This window comes from Xyrauchen texanus, chromosome 44, assembly GCF_025860055.1.
Source record: "Xyrauchen texanus isolate HMW12.3.18 chromosome 44, RBS_HiC_50CHRs, whole genome shotgun sequence".
NCBI lineage: Eukaryota > Metazoa > Chordata > Actinopteri > Cypriniformes > Catostomidae > Xyrauchen > Xyrauchen texanus.
In genome coordinates, this window is record NC_068319.1 from 27816753 (window position 1) to 27832983 (window position 16231).

Below are 16231 nucleotides of genomic sequence, written 5' to 3' on the forward strand. Positions count from 1 at the left end.
ATAACGGTGCAATAATATGCATTAATTCATGCTTAACTAATGCACAGTTAATGTATGACTCACGATTAACTAAGCATTAATTAATGATTGTCACAACAGCAACTAATAAAGAGTATGTCTGATTAATATATTAAGTAATATATTAATTGCTATTAATTAAAAGTGTCATCATGGATTAATTCCCAAACTATTTATTATATTAATGTGTTAATTACCACAATGAGCTGAAGCCATATATTTGAACTTCCACCAATATGGGTGCACTAATATGTATTAATACATGCTTAATTACTGTATTATCACTGCAGTTCACTGTGTTAATTACAACAATTACTTAATGATGAGTTAATAGTTAAGTGCCTCAACAAGTCATAGCATAATGATATCTTTGCAAACCATTAGTTAATGATTCATTAAAACAAATGCTGATACTGACAAAGTACTGCGTAAAAAGTCATGACTTGTGAACTAATTTATCATTAGAATAAACCAGAGGGATACAGATATAAAAAAATATTGTCTGTTTTTTTTTTCTTTAGTGAGGCAATGTTTTTGGAAACTGATGTTAAATAAACAGCTTTTATGACAGGTCACTAGTGTACTTCTGAGTGAGAGAAATGTTATTGCTAAAAATGGTGGAAGTGATGGTTGGAAGTCATGTCTTACACTTTAAAAGCCAATAACCTTTTTGATAGAGACATGGCTTTTCAGTTTTCATCAAGAATGTGCATGCAGATTAGCAGGCCACCCCAAAAAACAACCTGATCTCATGAAATGTACGTGACAATGACAACATTTTGCAAACCAAATTTAAGTGCTTCATTGCATGTTTGGCTACATTTTCCCAGTGAAATATTTAGCGCTGTGCAACTGTTTTAATAAGATGAGGTTTTTAAGGTGAATATTAGGGGGATGTTTTAATGAGTCCTCATTTCATGTCACTTCTACGGCACTTTCGCTTCATTTTCACTTTCGTTTCGAACATACTTAGCTGAAGCTTGGACTCCTAGTCCAAAGTCCAATACTCTGTCAGGTAAGCTACAGTGGAAGTTAATCACATCGGAATAAGTATGTAAAAGTAGGTGGGTCTATAATACAAGTGTTAAAATTGAGTGGTGGTGGCGTAGTGGGCTAAAGCACATAACTGTTAACCAGAAGGTCACTGGTTCGATCCCCACATCCACCACCATTGTGTCCTTGAGCAAGACACTTAACTCCAGGTTTCTCTGGGGGGATTGTCCCTGTAATAAGTGCACTGTAAGTTGCTTTGGATAAAAGCGTCTGCCAAATGCATAAATGCATAAATGTAAATGTAAAATATATCATTTTTTAAATTATGCTTTAGAGTAAAAGTGTTTTTATATAATAACATAGCAGGGTGTGAGTAACTGAGTGAAAAATAAGTGTTTATAAAGTAATAAACACCCATAGTACCAGTGATTTTTGTGAAAGTGAATAAAAAGCACAGTGGTTGTAGCACCTCTAGTGTTAATGTTTCGCCAGGAAACTGTCATGAAACGTAGAAAGCAGCATGTCAAACACAGTTTGCAAAAAATTGAGTTATCGTAATGTTCATTTTGTGAGACTAGGTTGATAAAAAGTTAACAATGGGCATGATCTAAACTAAAGAAGCACAATTTCTGACACCATTGTTGTCAAAATATATTGCAGAGTTGAAATATGTTATTAGATTTTACTCTTGACCAGCCGTGGGGGCCTGGGTTGCTCAGCGAGTATTGACGCTGACTACCACCCCTGGAGTCACGAGTTCGAATCCAGGGCATGCTGAGCGATTCCAGCCAGGTCTTCTAAGCAAACAAATTGGCCCCGTTGCTAGGGAGGGTAGAGTCACATGGAGTAACATCCTCATGGTTGCTATAATGTGTGGTACTCGCTTTCGATGGGGCACGTGGTGAATTGTGCGTGGATGCCGCGGAGAATAGCATGGACCTCCACTCATGCTACATCTTTCCAGTAACGCGCTTAACAAGCCACGTGATAAAAGGTGCGGATTGACATCTCAGAGGCAACTGAGATTCGTCCTCCACCATCCGGATTGAGGTGAGTCACTACGCTACCATGAGGACTTAGAGCGCATTGGATTTTGGGCATTACAAATTGTGGAGAAAAGGGGAGGAAACATTTTTAATAAATCTTGACCAACCGTTTTCGAGATTTTGGTCTTTCCCCATTATAGTAGATAGGAGCTGTACTTTTATCCAGCTTTTATCCAATAAAGAAACAGAACATAGCTGCCCAGAAGCATTACAAACATGGCCACTTAGTGGCCTTAAAGGGACATTCACTTCTTAAATTTGGAATTTGGGCCAGCTCTTTTGTGTGAGAAATTCAGTGTGAGAAAGCCACAGAGTGTGCAACTGCGAGTGAACTTTACACATGTAAGAGCACTGGTTTTGAGTTGAAGAAAGGAGCTGCAGCAGTTCAGGACAGCCCAGTGATGGATGCGCTCGCAGGATGAGTCATAGACAACATTACTCATCTCCCTCCACAGGCCTCAGCTGCAGTGCATTAGTAAAATGCACACCCCTCCTCATGCACGGGACTTCCCGGTCTCTTTGTTGCCCCTCCTCTGCTGTAGTGAAGTGACCCTCTGAACCTCATTAAACACAGGCCCTGTGGAGCCCGCAGGTGGCCCTCAGGTGTGAGAAACAACACAGCACCGCACAAACAGGAAGTGAACTACGGACATTCTTAATGACTCGGGAGTATTGTTTGGTAATTTTGCTTGTGAAAAGATTGTTCAGTTTCTTTAAAGCTGCTGTGCGCTTTTTTTCCCGTTCTGCTTGTTTGATCCCAGGTGTGCAACTGGCCAAACAATGCAGTTATTTGCTCACCATTAGTCTAGTGGAGCCAGACACGGCTACAGTAATATGCAAATTAGTTGTCTGAGACGTAGCTTGGAGGGTAGTGCATTTGTTATGACACTTTGTGCAGAAGCGTTCATGTGTGGGCAAACCAAATTTGAATTTGGCTTGTGACATTGTGTATATGACAGCTCTATGTTCTGTCAACAGCAAAAACACTGCATCTGATAGCCAGTCAGTAGACGTGGAGGTGGCACAAACTCCAGTGTTTGGCAAAGCTGTTTGGAAAGTTATTTTATCATATTGTTATTCTGCATACTTGCTTTAGGGTTTTATTCAAAAACCAAGTCCAAAATTATAAACTGTAACTCCTCTGAGAACTTTCATTCTATATCCAACAAATTTGGCACAGACCTATCTATCCATCCATCCATCCGACATCAGCTATGTCCCATCCATTAGATGAGCTGGTTTTTAGGCTCCCAACAGGAGTAAGTGGGAGAGATAGGGGAGGGGAACAAAGGCTAGTAATAATGTCCAATAATGGTGAAAATGTTCAATAGTTTGTTTATTTTTTATAACCCCAGACTTTAAGGTATTTATATTTCAAATTATTATTTGGCATTGGGTATTTGACAAAAATAAATGTACCCAGAGCAAAATAGTTAAGCTTACCTAGAGTAAAAAGTGTGACGACTAGCCCTGTTTTCCCCTATAATAAATAAATTGATTGCCGATGAAGCAACCCTTCCATTATGAATTACTCTAATAAAACATTCTTCATCACATACACCTCATACCTAATCATGTCAACAGCATGCATTATTCCCATAAGTTCCATAACCCTGATTGGCTCTCCTGTTATTGATTGACAGGTGGAGCTCTCCGACAGCACCGCCCACACTATTACCGATGCCTACGCTGGGAAAGAGTACATCATCCAACTGGCGGCCAAGGACATGGAGATCGGCACTTGGAGTGACTGGAGTGTGGCAGTCCATGCCACTCCTTGGATGGAAGAACCCAAACCTATAACCTCCACCACTGAGAGCGATGTTATCCAAGGTATGCATGCGGTGTCAAGTGTACACACTCTCCTATTCACCGTAATGACAGTTCTGTGTGCCCCCGGTGATCTCAGTTCTCATCAAATTGTAATAGTGGCTGTTAATGAAGAGAAATTGTCTAAGGGCCTTAATCTCAAAGTCACGCTGCCCTCTGCTGTTAAAGAGGGTTAATAACGCATGAATAGTTGATATACTGTGATGTCAGTGATGACCTTTTAAAGGGTTCACAAAAAAATGAAAATTCGGCCATCTCACCTCATGTTGTTAGAATATAGACAGTTTCTTTTTAGAACTGGCATATATCCACAAAAACTGTGTATTTACGCACACTTTTTAATGCACAGAGGCGGAATAAATATAATTAAACCAGAATCTGTAGTGAGAAACAATGGATAATGTGAGCAAATTTGATTTTCTTGTATAACTGGTTAAAAAAGACTTACACAGATTGACAGAACAATAGCAAAGTCTGAGATGCAGAGCAAAAAAGAGGGTGTCCCGAAACTGTAGTGCAAAAATATAATGTGAGCATCCAATGTTAACATAGAAAAGAGACATTAGTTTAGCCATAACTGCCCTATTCTACTAGTCAATGTAGCCAGACTTTTGACTAACTATATAAAATCTGCCCCATTTTGTTATTCTTGTGAAGAACCGCCAACTTAGAAGAGGCTAAGTGGCATATAAAGCGATCAAGTCAATTCTACTTAGAGTCAATTCTAGAGACTGTTGTGCTTGAAAATCCCAGGAGATCAGCAGTTATAGAAAACCTCAAACCAACCCATCTGGCACCGACAATCATGCCACGGTCCAAATAACTGACATAAAATGTTTTCCCCATTCTGATGGTTGATATGAATATTAACTGGAGCTCCTGACCCATATCTGCATGATTTTATGCACTGCACTGCTACCACACGATTGGCTAATTGCATAATCACTTGAATACGTAGGTGTACAGGTGTTCATTAATGACTAATTTGTAATAAATAATTTATATGAGGTTTTACATGCGTAAAAAGGGCGACTCATGCAATACCTGCCAAATAGTGATCTTTTCTACCTCACATGTTATAAATAATTAATAACATCTCTTCAGCATTAATAACCTATGGAAATATACCATAATCAAAAGTAGACAAATATGAAGCATGTATTAATGAGTTGCCAACATTAGAAACTTAAGAAAATACATTTGAGTGTTGCTAATTGGTCATCAGGCTTTATTATATAATATACAGTATTTATATGAGCACGAAGACCTGATTTTGCAGAGAATGTTAGGTTTAGGTAACTAAAGTTTAGGCAGTAGCACTCGGCTCTCTCTCTCTCTCTCTCTCTCTCTCTCTCTCTCTCTCTCTCTCTCTCTCTCTCTGTCTCTCTCTCTCTTTTTTGTGTGTGTGTTAGTTTAATTTTGTATTAGTTTCTTTCAACAACACATAGTCAATTAGCAAATGTTTCAGAAAACTCCTTAATAGAGCAGAGGAAATACCTTTCCCCCCTGCCAACTTAGACATAACTTCTGTTCCTCACCACTTCATTTTTATTCGTGTCAAATGTAATATACCATTTACTCTGACTGAGGTCTACTGGATATGCATTAGGAGTTTGGCCAACTCTCCCAGTGGCAAAAGCCTGTATACCTTCCTTTGTGTCTTGTTCGCTCTCGGGTTTAAAAGTATTGATAAGTTGGTTCTATTTGGGGTGGACAAAAAGATACAGGATTTGAAAACCCTTGTGAAAGCCCAAGTAAATGTTGATTAGAAATAGCACCGGCATGGGGGCCTGGGTAGCTCAGCGAGTAAAGACGCCGACTACCACACCTGGAGTTCGGATCCAGGGCGTGCTGAGTGACTCCAGCCAGGCATCCTAGGCAACCAAATTGGCCCAGTTGCTAAGATGGGTATAGTTACGTTGGGTTAACCTCCTTGGGGTCGCTATAATGTGGTTCTTGCTCTCAGTGAGGTGCGTGGTGAGTTGTGCATGGATGCAATGGAGAATAGCGTGAAACCTCCACAGGCGCTAGGTCTCTGCGGTAACGCGCACAACAACCCACGTGATAAGATCCATGGATTGACGATCTCAGACGCGAAGGCAACTGAGATTCATCCTCCACCACCCGGAGTGAGGCAAGTCACTACACCACCACGAGGACTTAGAGCCCATTGGGAATCGGGTATTCCAAATTGGGGAGAGAAAAAAAAAGGAAGAAAGAAATAGCACTGGCAACTTGAAGACGGCTGCCCTGTATTATTTGATCCACTAAAAAGTATTGAGTTTACGTCCAACCCAAACCCAACCCCCCCCACACACAATCTCAGTGTATTTAATCCACACTATACTTGAAATGGTTGACAAAATGATAAAGTCAGCAGAATTGCATGCTTTCCATGCCTGCTTGCTTTGTGAACAGCATTTGAAAACACTCTCTAAAAGCTTTCTTTCTTTTCTCCAGGGTAAAACAAGAAAATGTCCTTGCAATTAATTCACCTTCCTATGACCTCGTTGTGTTCTTTCAGCGTCTTTATTTGGTTAAACTGAGATCAGAGTTGTAGCGCGAGACAACTCTGTCTACGTTATCTGAGTCATTTTACACATGGTCACACTGCAAAAATAATACAATAAACGAGTGATTTTGAAACAATAAGTAATATCTACTTACACTTGTGAAGTTCAATAACATTTACATTTGCACAACCTGAACAAGCTCAACCAATAATGAAGCAAAAACGGTTCTCTCTAATATTATTTTATAACCCTATAACATTGTTAAGATTATGATAGATAACTTGATAGATAGTCTACTTTATTACAGTCTATCTAGTGTCATATAATCAGACTCTTCAGTAAGTGCATAAAGTCTGGACACTTTGCAGCATATTCTATCCAAGACACATGCACTTAGACAGAAAGAGATCATCTGACTAACATGTAAAATGACCGAAGCACAATACATTTTTTTGTTTTTACATGCAGTTTAGGGATGGGGAAAAAATACATTGATGCTTGCACAATACTGCCCCACAAGGACATAACACAGCTACTGCACTGTTATAATTTTCCACAGTTTCAGTGTTGGCGTAGTTACTGCATTCTGGCTTTGTAGGCCAGAATAGTACACTTGCATGGAAAAACGACTTTAAATAATAGCCCTGGCTCCGCAAATGGTTGCACTGAAAGCACTGAAGAAATTATGCGAAAAATATGTTTGTGAACTGGAAGGCTGTGAACAGAATTGTATACTTGCAACTAAGTGCTTCAAGCGAAACTCTGAATATGTTTCAAAGATTGAATGACGTGGATCTCGCAAACTTTGGCAAATCCAGTGGCTAGTAGTTTCTTAAAACAGCTAGTGTCGCAGCCCAATACAGGGTAAACATGACTTTGTTTCCTGGCAGACTGATTAAAAAATGGTACACCTCTGACATCCGGAAGTTGTGTTGCAGCCAGCCAATCAGACTGGACCTAGCGATAATACAACCAGTTGTTTTTGCAAGCTGATCTCATAAAGCGTCATTTTTACAAAATGATGATATGTTCTTACCAGTATGGCGGCAGTTTCAGCATGAAATTGAGCATGGTAAAAGAGCGAGATTAAGGCCCTATCGAGTTTTAAATGAACAAAACCGAGCTCCCTACCCCAAACCTTAAACCTAAACCGGACTAATTGTGTAAAAAAAAATTAGCAAAATGTAAGATCCAAAACACAACTGCTAAAGCAACCATAACATTTTGTGGTGCTTCTATGACACTTTGGCTTCGATTCGCATGCTTTTCGGGACTCTTCCTTTGCATCACAAGTGCAATGCTCTATCAGTTGAACCACTGATTGTGATTGAATAAGCTTGTAAATATAGTTGGTTATGTAATGTATCACCTTTCAAGTCTTGGATTAAAAACTAATAAGATTTACTTAATTTTTATTCTACTATTAAGCATGGTTTTTGGCGGGGCCTATTGTACTATTAATAAAAATATTAAATGCCATGGACTACTAACAACTCTGTGACAATATATCTTTTTAACCTATTGCATTGAGAGGCATCTGTTAGTAAGTCTTAATGGTTTTCTTTTTGTGTCACATCTAATTTGAGTAATTTTACCTTTGTATTGATTGCCAAGGTATAATTGTGAATAAGTAGTAAAGTGGAACTTGTGCACAACAAGCACAGTGGTTTAACCTTGGTTGTAGAACACTTAAGTAAAATAAAATTGTGACCAATTTCTTTTTTTCTTTGGCAGAAACCACCCCTGGTCCCCCCTCAGCTGCTCCACGAGTGGGGGAACCCACAGCGGCTTGCTCCACCCTCCTCTGGTCCACCAACCTGCTCCTGGCCTGCGTCCTGCTGTCCATCATGTGGTACGTGAAATCATCAAAATACTGTTTTCCAAAACGAAACATCTCAGTCCAAATTCTAATGCGTGAAAGGATCTGGATCACATGCTTTTAATGTCTGAACAATGCATGATGTGTGAATGTAATCAGAAATGGCTTTTGTGAAGGTCAGGAGAGGCTTGCCACATTATTCATGCTGCTGGGATACATTTATTAATTATGGTCCATACAAGATGACTACACATGAGATACCAATAAATGCTTCATTTCAAAATAGGTCTCAGAATGTGCATGCATTGTTTATTAAAGAGCTTTGCTAACTTACATCTGTGTCATGTTTCTTCCTCTCAGTACATAGACTTTCGCATCTTTCAAGTCCATACCTTATACTATGTGATTTTTATATTTATTTTACACCTCTTGCCCTGTTAATGCAAACAGGAAGCGGATGACACACTCAAGTACCGTGCTACAGCGTGTAAATGACTAGATTTATCCACACACCACAAAAAATTGCTCTTGTAACGTTTTTAGGCCATTTCGGGGAGTTTCACAAAAACTTTGTGACCCTCAGACCATGTTTTGGAGAATTCTGTGAAGTTTTGTTTATTTTCAAATGAAGGTCCAATCCTGTATTCACGTGATTTAGTGATATTTTTCTTTAAAAATTATTTGTATTAATGTAAAGTTACTGTAAATTTTGACCTAATTACTATTGACTTTTGTTGCATGGTATCAGATATGTTGTTTTCTATTCACACACATAAGCATATAAGTCTGTTTGCCAGCTGAAAATCAGAAATGTACAAAAACGTATGTGTAATTCATACAGTACTGTTTTATATATATATATATATATATATATATATATAAAATATATATATATATATTAGGGTGTCGATTTAACGTGTTAATTCAGTGCAATTCATTTTATTAAAAATAACACGTTAAAAAAATGTATGTAATTAATCGCAATACCCCCGGACCATAATAAGGAAGATTCCTGAGAAATGCAAGCTTGTAGTTCCATCTTTTTACTCCAGAGGGCAGTAAGTGAAACTTCAGCTGTATGAGCAATGCGCAGTTTATACAGTGAACAAAACAACACTTTGGCAGGCAGCACAACACAAACATGCGTTACGTCGTTGCTTTCAAAACAGCTGATGGAGTGCAAATTCGAACTAAGGGATCTCAAGGTGTGTTCTAAGTATTAAACTATATTTAACTTGACGCAGTGAGTTTATGACACATAAGTTTGAATGCCTGGTCTAAACCTGAGTGGTCCGATCCCGAATTTGATTACCTGGTCTGAACCTGAGATTGATTGCCTGGTCTGAACCTTAGTTTGATTGCCTGGGCCAAACCAGAGTTTTATTGCCTTGTCCAAACCTAAGTTTGATTGGTTGGTCATACATGGTTATACTGACTGGTCCAAAACAAAGTTTGATTCTTGGTCCGAATCCAGAATTTTTAAAGACAAGAAATTATAAGAAATCCATTACATTTTAAGAGTGTCCGGGAGCATACAAATATGCTAATTATACTTTACCAATAGCACTTAACCTTTGGTAGTCCAGATGGATTGTTTTGATATGAACTGTGAACCATACCACAGTTCAAATGAATCACACCTCAGACCAGTTTTTCAAGCTTTTCCTGGTATTCACCTGTTCGATCTGTTCGACTCGGTTCTACCCCAAAAGCTCCTTTCGTTATGTGTTGACTAGGGATGGGAATCATAAATGGAATTTAACATATCTGGTTCCGATACCAATTCCTCTTAATGATTCTTAGCGGTTCCTAAGCAGTTCCAGTAACGATTCCAGAAGATCTTTTAGTACTTTTTAGGAACAATTATTTGAAGAGATCATTTCTACAGAGCAGATATAACAAATCAGAAATAAATTTAATACAATTCTTGTAAAAGGTGGGTTTTCTGACTTTTTGACATATATCCAATCCAATAATTGATCCTAACTAGGACAGTGTTCTGTTGTCTAATGTTGTACTTCAAACTTGTAAGACATCAACAGTTCTTATTTAATTTGAGTTGGACATTCATAGCTTGCACATCGTTGTAAGATTAATACTATACCAGACTAGACCGGAAGCGCTGTATGTTTTGTGCATTTGATTCAAAAGAATGGGCTCATAGTAGTCATCCTTTCGGGAATCGGACTGTTCCCGAAGCGCTGTATGTTTCGCACTGTAGATTCAAAAGAACCGACTCATAAAGAGTAATTTGTTTGTGTGTTTTACGCTTTTGACCCAGTAGTCGGTGGAAAATTCATGCAAGGGAACAGTTAATGGAATCGAAAGTCACGAAGATCATCCGATTTTGGTATTTTGTAAAGAATGGAACCCGTTCTGAACAAGAACTGGTTCTCAGTTCCCAACCCTAGTGTTGACACAGGTTATGCTTTTAAAACTGGGCCATGATATTAGCAGACAGCTAGAGTAGTTCTACGTTCCAAAAAAAAAAAAAAAAAACTATTGGGTCTTGTTATAATTCTGTGAAATGGACTATTTTGGACACAATTGCAGAGTGGTACTTCAACCCTCTTAAATCTAGAGAAACTGTAGAGATAGTCGACACTGGGTTAGAATGAGGGACACCTTACCAGAGACTATCGGCTCATAAGAACTAAAAAATCTACTCAGAACCCCTGAGAGACTCGGGACTGATCACTGGTGCTTACAGCTACATAAACCCCATCGATTCCCCACAGGAGTCAAGAAGCAGGATGAGATAGCTGAGTAACAAGCACAAGATTCATTAGACCCAATGCCATATGTTTACAGCATGCCTGTTATCTCCAACTCAGCAACACAGTATAACGAGCATATCTCTAATTAAAGCTCATGCTTGGAGCTGCAAGGCAGGAGGTAGGGTATGATAGCTCCTAAGGGGTAGGATGTGTTCTCCCTCCCGAGACGGCCACGCACCTTTCAAAAATACCTTTGCCTTATAGTTCCGCTCTGAGCTGTTGTAAGTGAGATTTAATTGGTCAGTCTGTAATAGGACAAGACAAAATTAAAGGCAACATCACGGGTGGCTGCTTACCAATTTCCTTTCCACTGGCATGAAGTGGAAGCCGTGTGGATATTGCTCTTATTGGCCTCTGTTTGTTCTAATTTGTAATACTGCAACAGTAATTTATGCTGTAAGTAGGTTAACCACCTTAATAGAAGTGCTAGTGGGGAATGTTTTTTTTAAATAGAACTGAAGTCTATTTTTAGGTTCATTACGATGGTTTGCATTGTGACATTATGTTAATGATAATTTAGTCAATTTTACCCCTTATTCTCTTTTCCATAATGCAAAAAAAAATATCTTTCTCATTACTGTATGCAAAAAAAATCACATTTTCATTACTGTAATGCAAACAATCTCATTATCATGCAAATAATAATAATAAATCATGCAGAAAATGTCATTCTCTTTACTATAATGCAAAAAATAAATTCTAATTCTCATTACCGTAATGCAAACAAATCTCATTCACATTACTGTAATGCTGCAACAAATGTATAATTCAAAAATAATTGTATATTAAAATTGTAAAGTATTTAGTCATCACGTTAGTATTTGTTGTACTGAACCAAAATTTATGCTCAATATATTTTTTTATTAATGCAATCATTATATTACTGTATTTTATTTTAATATTTTCATTTATTTATTTATATTTTAATTATTTTTTTACTGTGAGAGACATGCTTAATTGTCATGAAAATAATGTCACAATGCAATAAATATAAATTATCATGTAAATTAACTTTTTTTTTTCTTTAAACAAAATATTTCTTTACATTTTATTTTGGGGTGAAATGTGAACAGGCCATCTTTCTGGGAGATTTCACCCAAAATGAGAGTACTTTTATTTTTTATTTTTTTTACATGTTATGGTGAGACTTTTAAAGTTTTTTTATGGTCACAAACCACATTGGGGCGCCCCCTGCCATTCACAACTGTATGTTGTGATAGAAGGTGATAGAGAAAATTATATTTTTTCTAGTGTTTCCGGCCATCCAGTGGAATTATCTAATATTAATAGTAGAGAAATCGAGCAAACAGAGCTTTTATTACAAACTTTTGAAGCTTTTTTTTTTTTTTTACAAGATATTTGAAGAATATATGCACTGGGGCATCCCCAACCTTTCAGATCTCTATAGTGTGATAGAAGGTTTTAGAAAAAAATTATATTTTGTCTAGTGTTTGCTGCCTCCCAGAGGAACGATTAAAGACCAAATAGAGAGATAAAGCAAACAGAGCCTTTATTACAAGCTTTTGAAACTGATGATAAAAAGGGTACATTTGACCCTGAGGTACAAAATAGGGACTTTTATGTAGCTTTGTTTATAAATATATGAAATTTAAATATATATATATATATATATATATATTGTGTGGACCCTCAGAGGGTGCACATCTCCTTTGTGGAGAATATCAAGAAGTTTCAGGCTGAAAACTTAAAGTTAAGTTGATGTAAATCAGTGTTAAAAATGCAAAAGGGTCAAATTGACCCATAAGTCCATGGAAGGGTTAAAAATATTGAACATGTTTACCACAGTTACAGTTATTGTTATTACTGTAAAATTATAATTCATTTTAACATAATAAACATTTTGTTTAATTTTCTGTTTTGATGAGTGTGGTATGTTCTATTTTTGCCTTTGACTTAAAGTTTTGAATGCCAAAAAGCTTTATTACATAAATACTTTCACACAGAGCTAACAAATATTGTCTTTCTCTCTCTCTCTCTCTCTCTCTCTCTCTCTCTCTCTCTCTCTCTCTCTTTAGATGTGTGAGCTTCATTCCTGTGGGAAAAAATGAGGAGTCTTCTATTTCTATTTTGCACATGTTAATAGATATCGTGCATTGATAATTTAATTCAAGTTCTTTTTCTCACAAAAGAAAAAAAGACCTAGAAAGATTAATAAATGACGACATACAAAAGGAAGACAAAAGAACAATCAAATATTTCAGCATCTCTGACGATGATAGCGAAAGGAAGATGAACGGACACGGGAATCGAACCCCAGGGGTGCAAAACATTTGGGGACACGAGACACACCTGCCTGGCAGCACAACAAATGAAACAAACATACGAACAAACAAAATTCATTAATCCGTTTTTTTGGTTCGTCATGCAAGATTTGTCATCCCATTTCGATTCATTAAATAGACAAAGCTTTTTGTGTAACGTCAATTTCCGCAACATACAGCTAATTCATCATGCCAAAGACTTGGACTGTTGTTGTTTTTTTTCTCTCAGTTTCCCGAGCTTCCCCAAACCTGTGTCTAAAAGGAATTTGAACTGGCAGAACAAAATGTTCATAAACGTACAAGATTGGCGAGTAACAAATTTTGCTTAAATGCCGTCATTTGATATCGGTTTTATCTCTTGCTTTGATCATTTTTGGCCCCTGAACACAGAGCAGTTGAAACTGTAAATAACAAATTGGTTTGGACTGTTCTGGACCGCCTTTTGTAAACAGCAAGAACAACGTGTTGTTGTCAGACCATCTGTAAAGATTAAGCACCGCGCTCAACCATGCTTTCGCTCTACGACTATTTGCCTTTCACCACCTTTTTTTAGTCAGTATCTCACTTTAATACTATCTTATTCAAGGTCTTCTGTTTCACTTTTTTGGTTTTCATTGAATAAAATATAATTTTAGAACCTTCGTTTTTTGTTTGTTTGTGGTTTGCTTTGTTTTATTTTTTCAAACCGTCATAATTTCTTAATTCTCCTTGATCATATTTTGTAAACTATGATATGTATCTTTAACATGAGAAAAAAGGTTTATTATTTAATAATGTATGTATTAGCTTTAGATTCTTGTAACCTGTTATCTGGGTTCTTTTTATAGATGTACATAAATGAGAAGTTGTTCATTAAATGTGACCATTTCACAATGAGTAGAAGCTGTCAGTAATTTTGTTCATATATATTAAGTACTTAAACAATTCTAAACAATTATAACTGTTTTGCTTCAGGATATAGATTGTTCCTTGGACATCATGTGTTGACCAAACACAGTACCAAAATTGTTTATCATAGGAAAGTTAATCAAAATTTCCTTAAAATCTAATATTGATTTTTTTTTTATTTTTAATTATTAACATAACAATTTTGGTATATAAATGTCTGTTGAATATTTATGAAGTTTTATACCATCGGCAGCCAATAATTCATAGTACAAAATAACACTGCACACTGCAAATGAACTTGTGCTTATTATGGTCTTTTGTATTATATATAGTATTTTGTTCGTAGTTTTTAATAAAGATAAGGACGTCATACAACCTGTCCATGTTGGCATCTGCCTAATTGTCACCAAGTGAGAGATTTTTTGGCATAATACAGTAGTGTTTGATTGGACAAACTTTAAGCTCATGAGACCCGAGTGTGACTGCTGTGTGCGTTTTCCATTTCCCTTTTTGATTTGAACTAGTTGCACCTAATAAACAAGCAACTAAATAATAATAATAATAATATTTCTAGAGCAAATAGTTTTCCTAAAAATGAAAGTCCACATATGTGGACAGCGGGACTAAGTTGTGAATTTTAAATAATATCAAGCTATAGAAAGTCAGCTTTTTTTCATCAAATTATTTATCATGTTTCCAGGAGTGTTGGTTATTCACGTTTCTGAGATGCTACAGACATTACATCAGAAATTTGCATAATTAATTCTGATTCGATTTCTGTTCGGTGTCCTTTTCTGCATATCGCGGTGCTATTTTGTGGTCCGTTCTGCATAACGCGCCAGCTCATTTTAGCTTATCACGGCCCATTCGGCCCACTTTCACCCCAAAGTGCGTCGGCCCACCGGGAAAATGCCCTGTATACCAGATTACCAGTCCAGCCCTGTCATTGTCCCATGTCTGCCAAATATGTTGATTGGTCCAAACATCATCTGTAGCCTGAAACTGAACTTTTAGATTAGGAAGTTTGGATTTAATGTACTTAGCTGCGTTGAGAGATAAAGGATTGTCCCTTGCTCCCTATTTAGTGAATGTCTTAACCTCCACTGGTCTCAAAACAGTTTGAAATGCACCTTATTTTCATCTTAACTCCATATAAACACTCTGAAAGCAGAATTTTCCAGCTTTTGGATATATCCATTGATTCCCAATGTGATTATGCACAGAAAATACAGCATATGGTCATTGCATTTAACAGCTTGCCATTTCATGATAAATCTGGCATTTTTAAAATGGCATATTGGATGAAGCTAGAGACTCTAATCTTTTAACTCAAACAGGTTTCAATGTAAAAACTGGAATTAGGTTGATTACCAGATGTAGTTTTGTTGCCGTTTCAACCAAACACAAACTCCACTGTTATCGACGCCATGTTGTTTGGTCACATGACTCCAAATGTCAAATTGTTACCCTTTTACTGACAGCACAGAGTCCCCTGAACTGAGATCAGTCAGTTTAAATGAAATTAAATGATGCGTTGTATATAGCGAAGCCAAAATACAATGTCCACGCATGTGGATGAGCGGTCACACAAGGTTAATGTCAACAACAAATGAAAGAGAAAGCACTTTCTTTTCTTTAAAAAAATTATGAGCCTACTTATTTGGCTATTATTTTCTCCCTGCTGTCTGCAACCCTATCACTATCTATTTTTGGGTTGTCAACCAACATTTGAGAATCTCTGATTTAATGTAACCCAACCTTATGACTTCTAAGTTTTCATGATAGATGTTTTCATCCGTGACTTAAATGCACATGAGAGCTAACATTGGCAGAGGAGGTTGTAGAAAATTACTGAATACTGCATTTAAAACATTCAATTAAACTGTCCTGGGTTGACACAAAGCACCCCAAAGACCATAAAACATAGTGCAGTATTTATATAGAATATTTATGCTGCATTATTTTTTCTTGCTTTCCACATCCCAGGCCATAATTTGTGTTTGTGCACACTTGCAAATACGGTTCTTTAAAAGGGTAAGTTCACCCAAAAATGAAAATTCAGTCA

At 37.1% G+C, this 16231-nt stretch overlaps 1 protein-coding gene across 1 annotated transcript in view; it reads left to right on the forward strand.

Annotated features, from left to right (window-relative positions):
* cntfr (ciliary neurotrophic factor receptor) overlaps positions 1–14526 on the forward strand; it is a 286782-nt gene extending 272256 nt beyond the window's left edge. The window contains exons 7-9 of the mRNA XM_052117628.1: positions 3701–3890; positions 8135–8252; positions 13033–14526. Coding sequence (XP_051973588.1) covers positions 3701–3890; positions 8135–8252; position 13033 — 309 coding nt within the window. The 3' untranslated portion in view covers positions 13034–14526. The remainder of the gene's footprint in view (positions 1–3700; positions 3891–8134; positions 8253–13032) is intronic.
* Positions 14527–16231: the final 1705 nt, after the last annotated feature.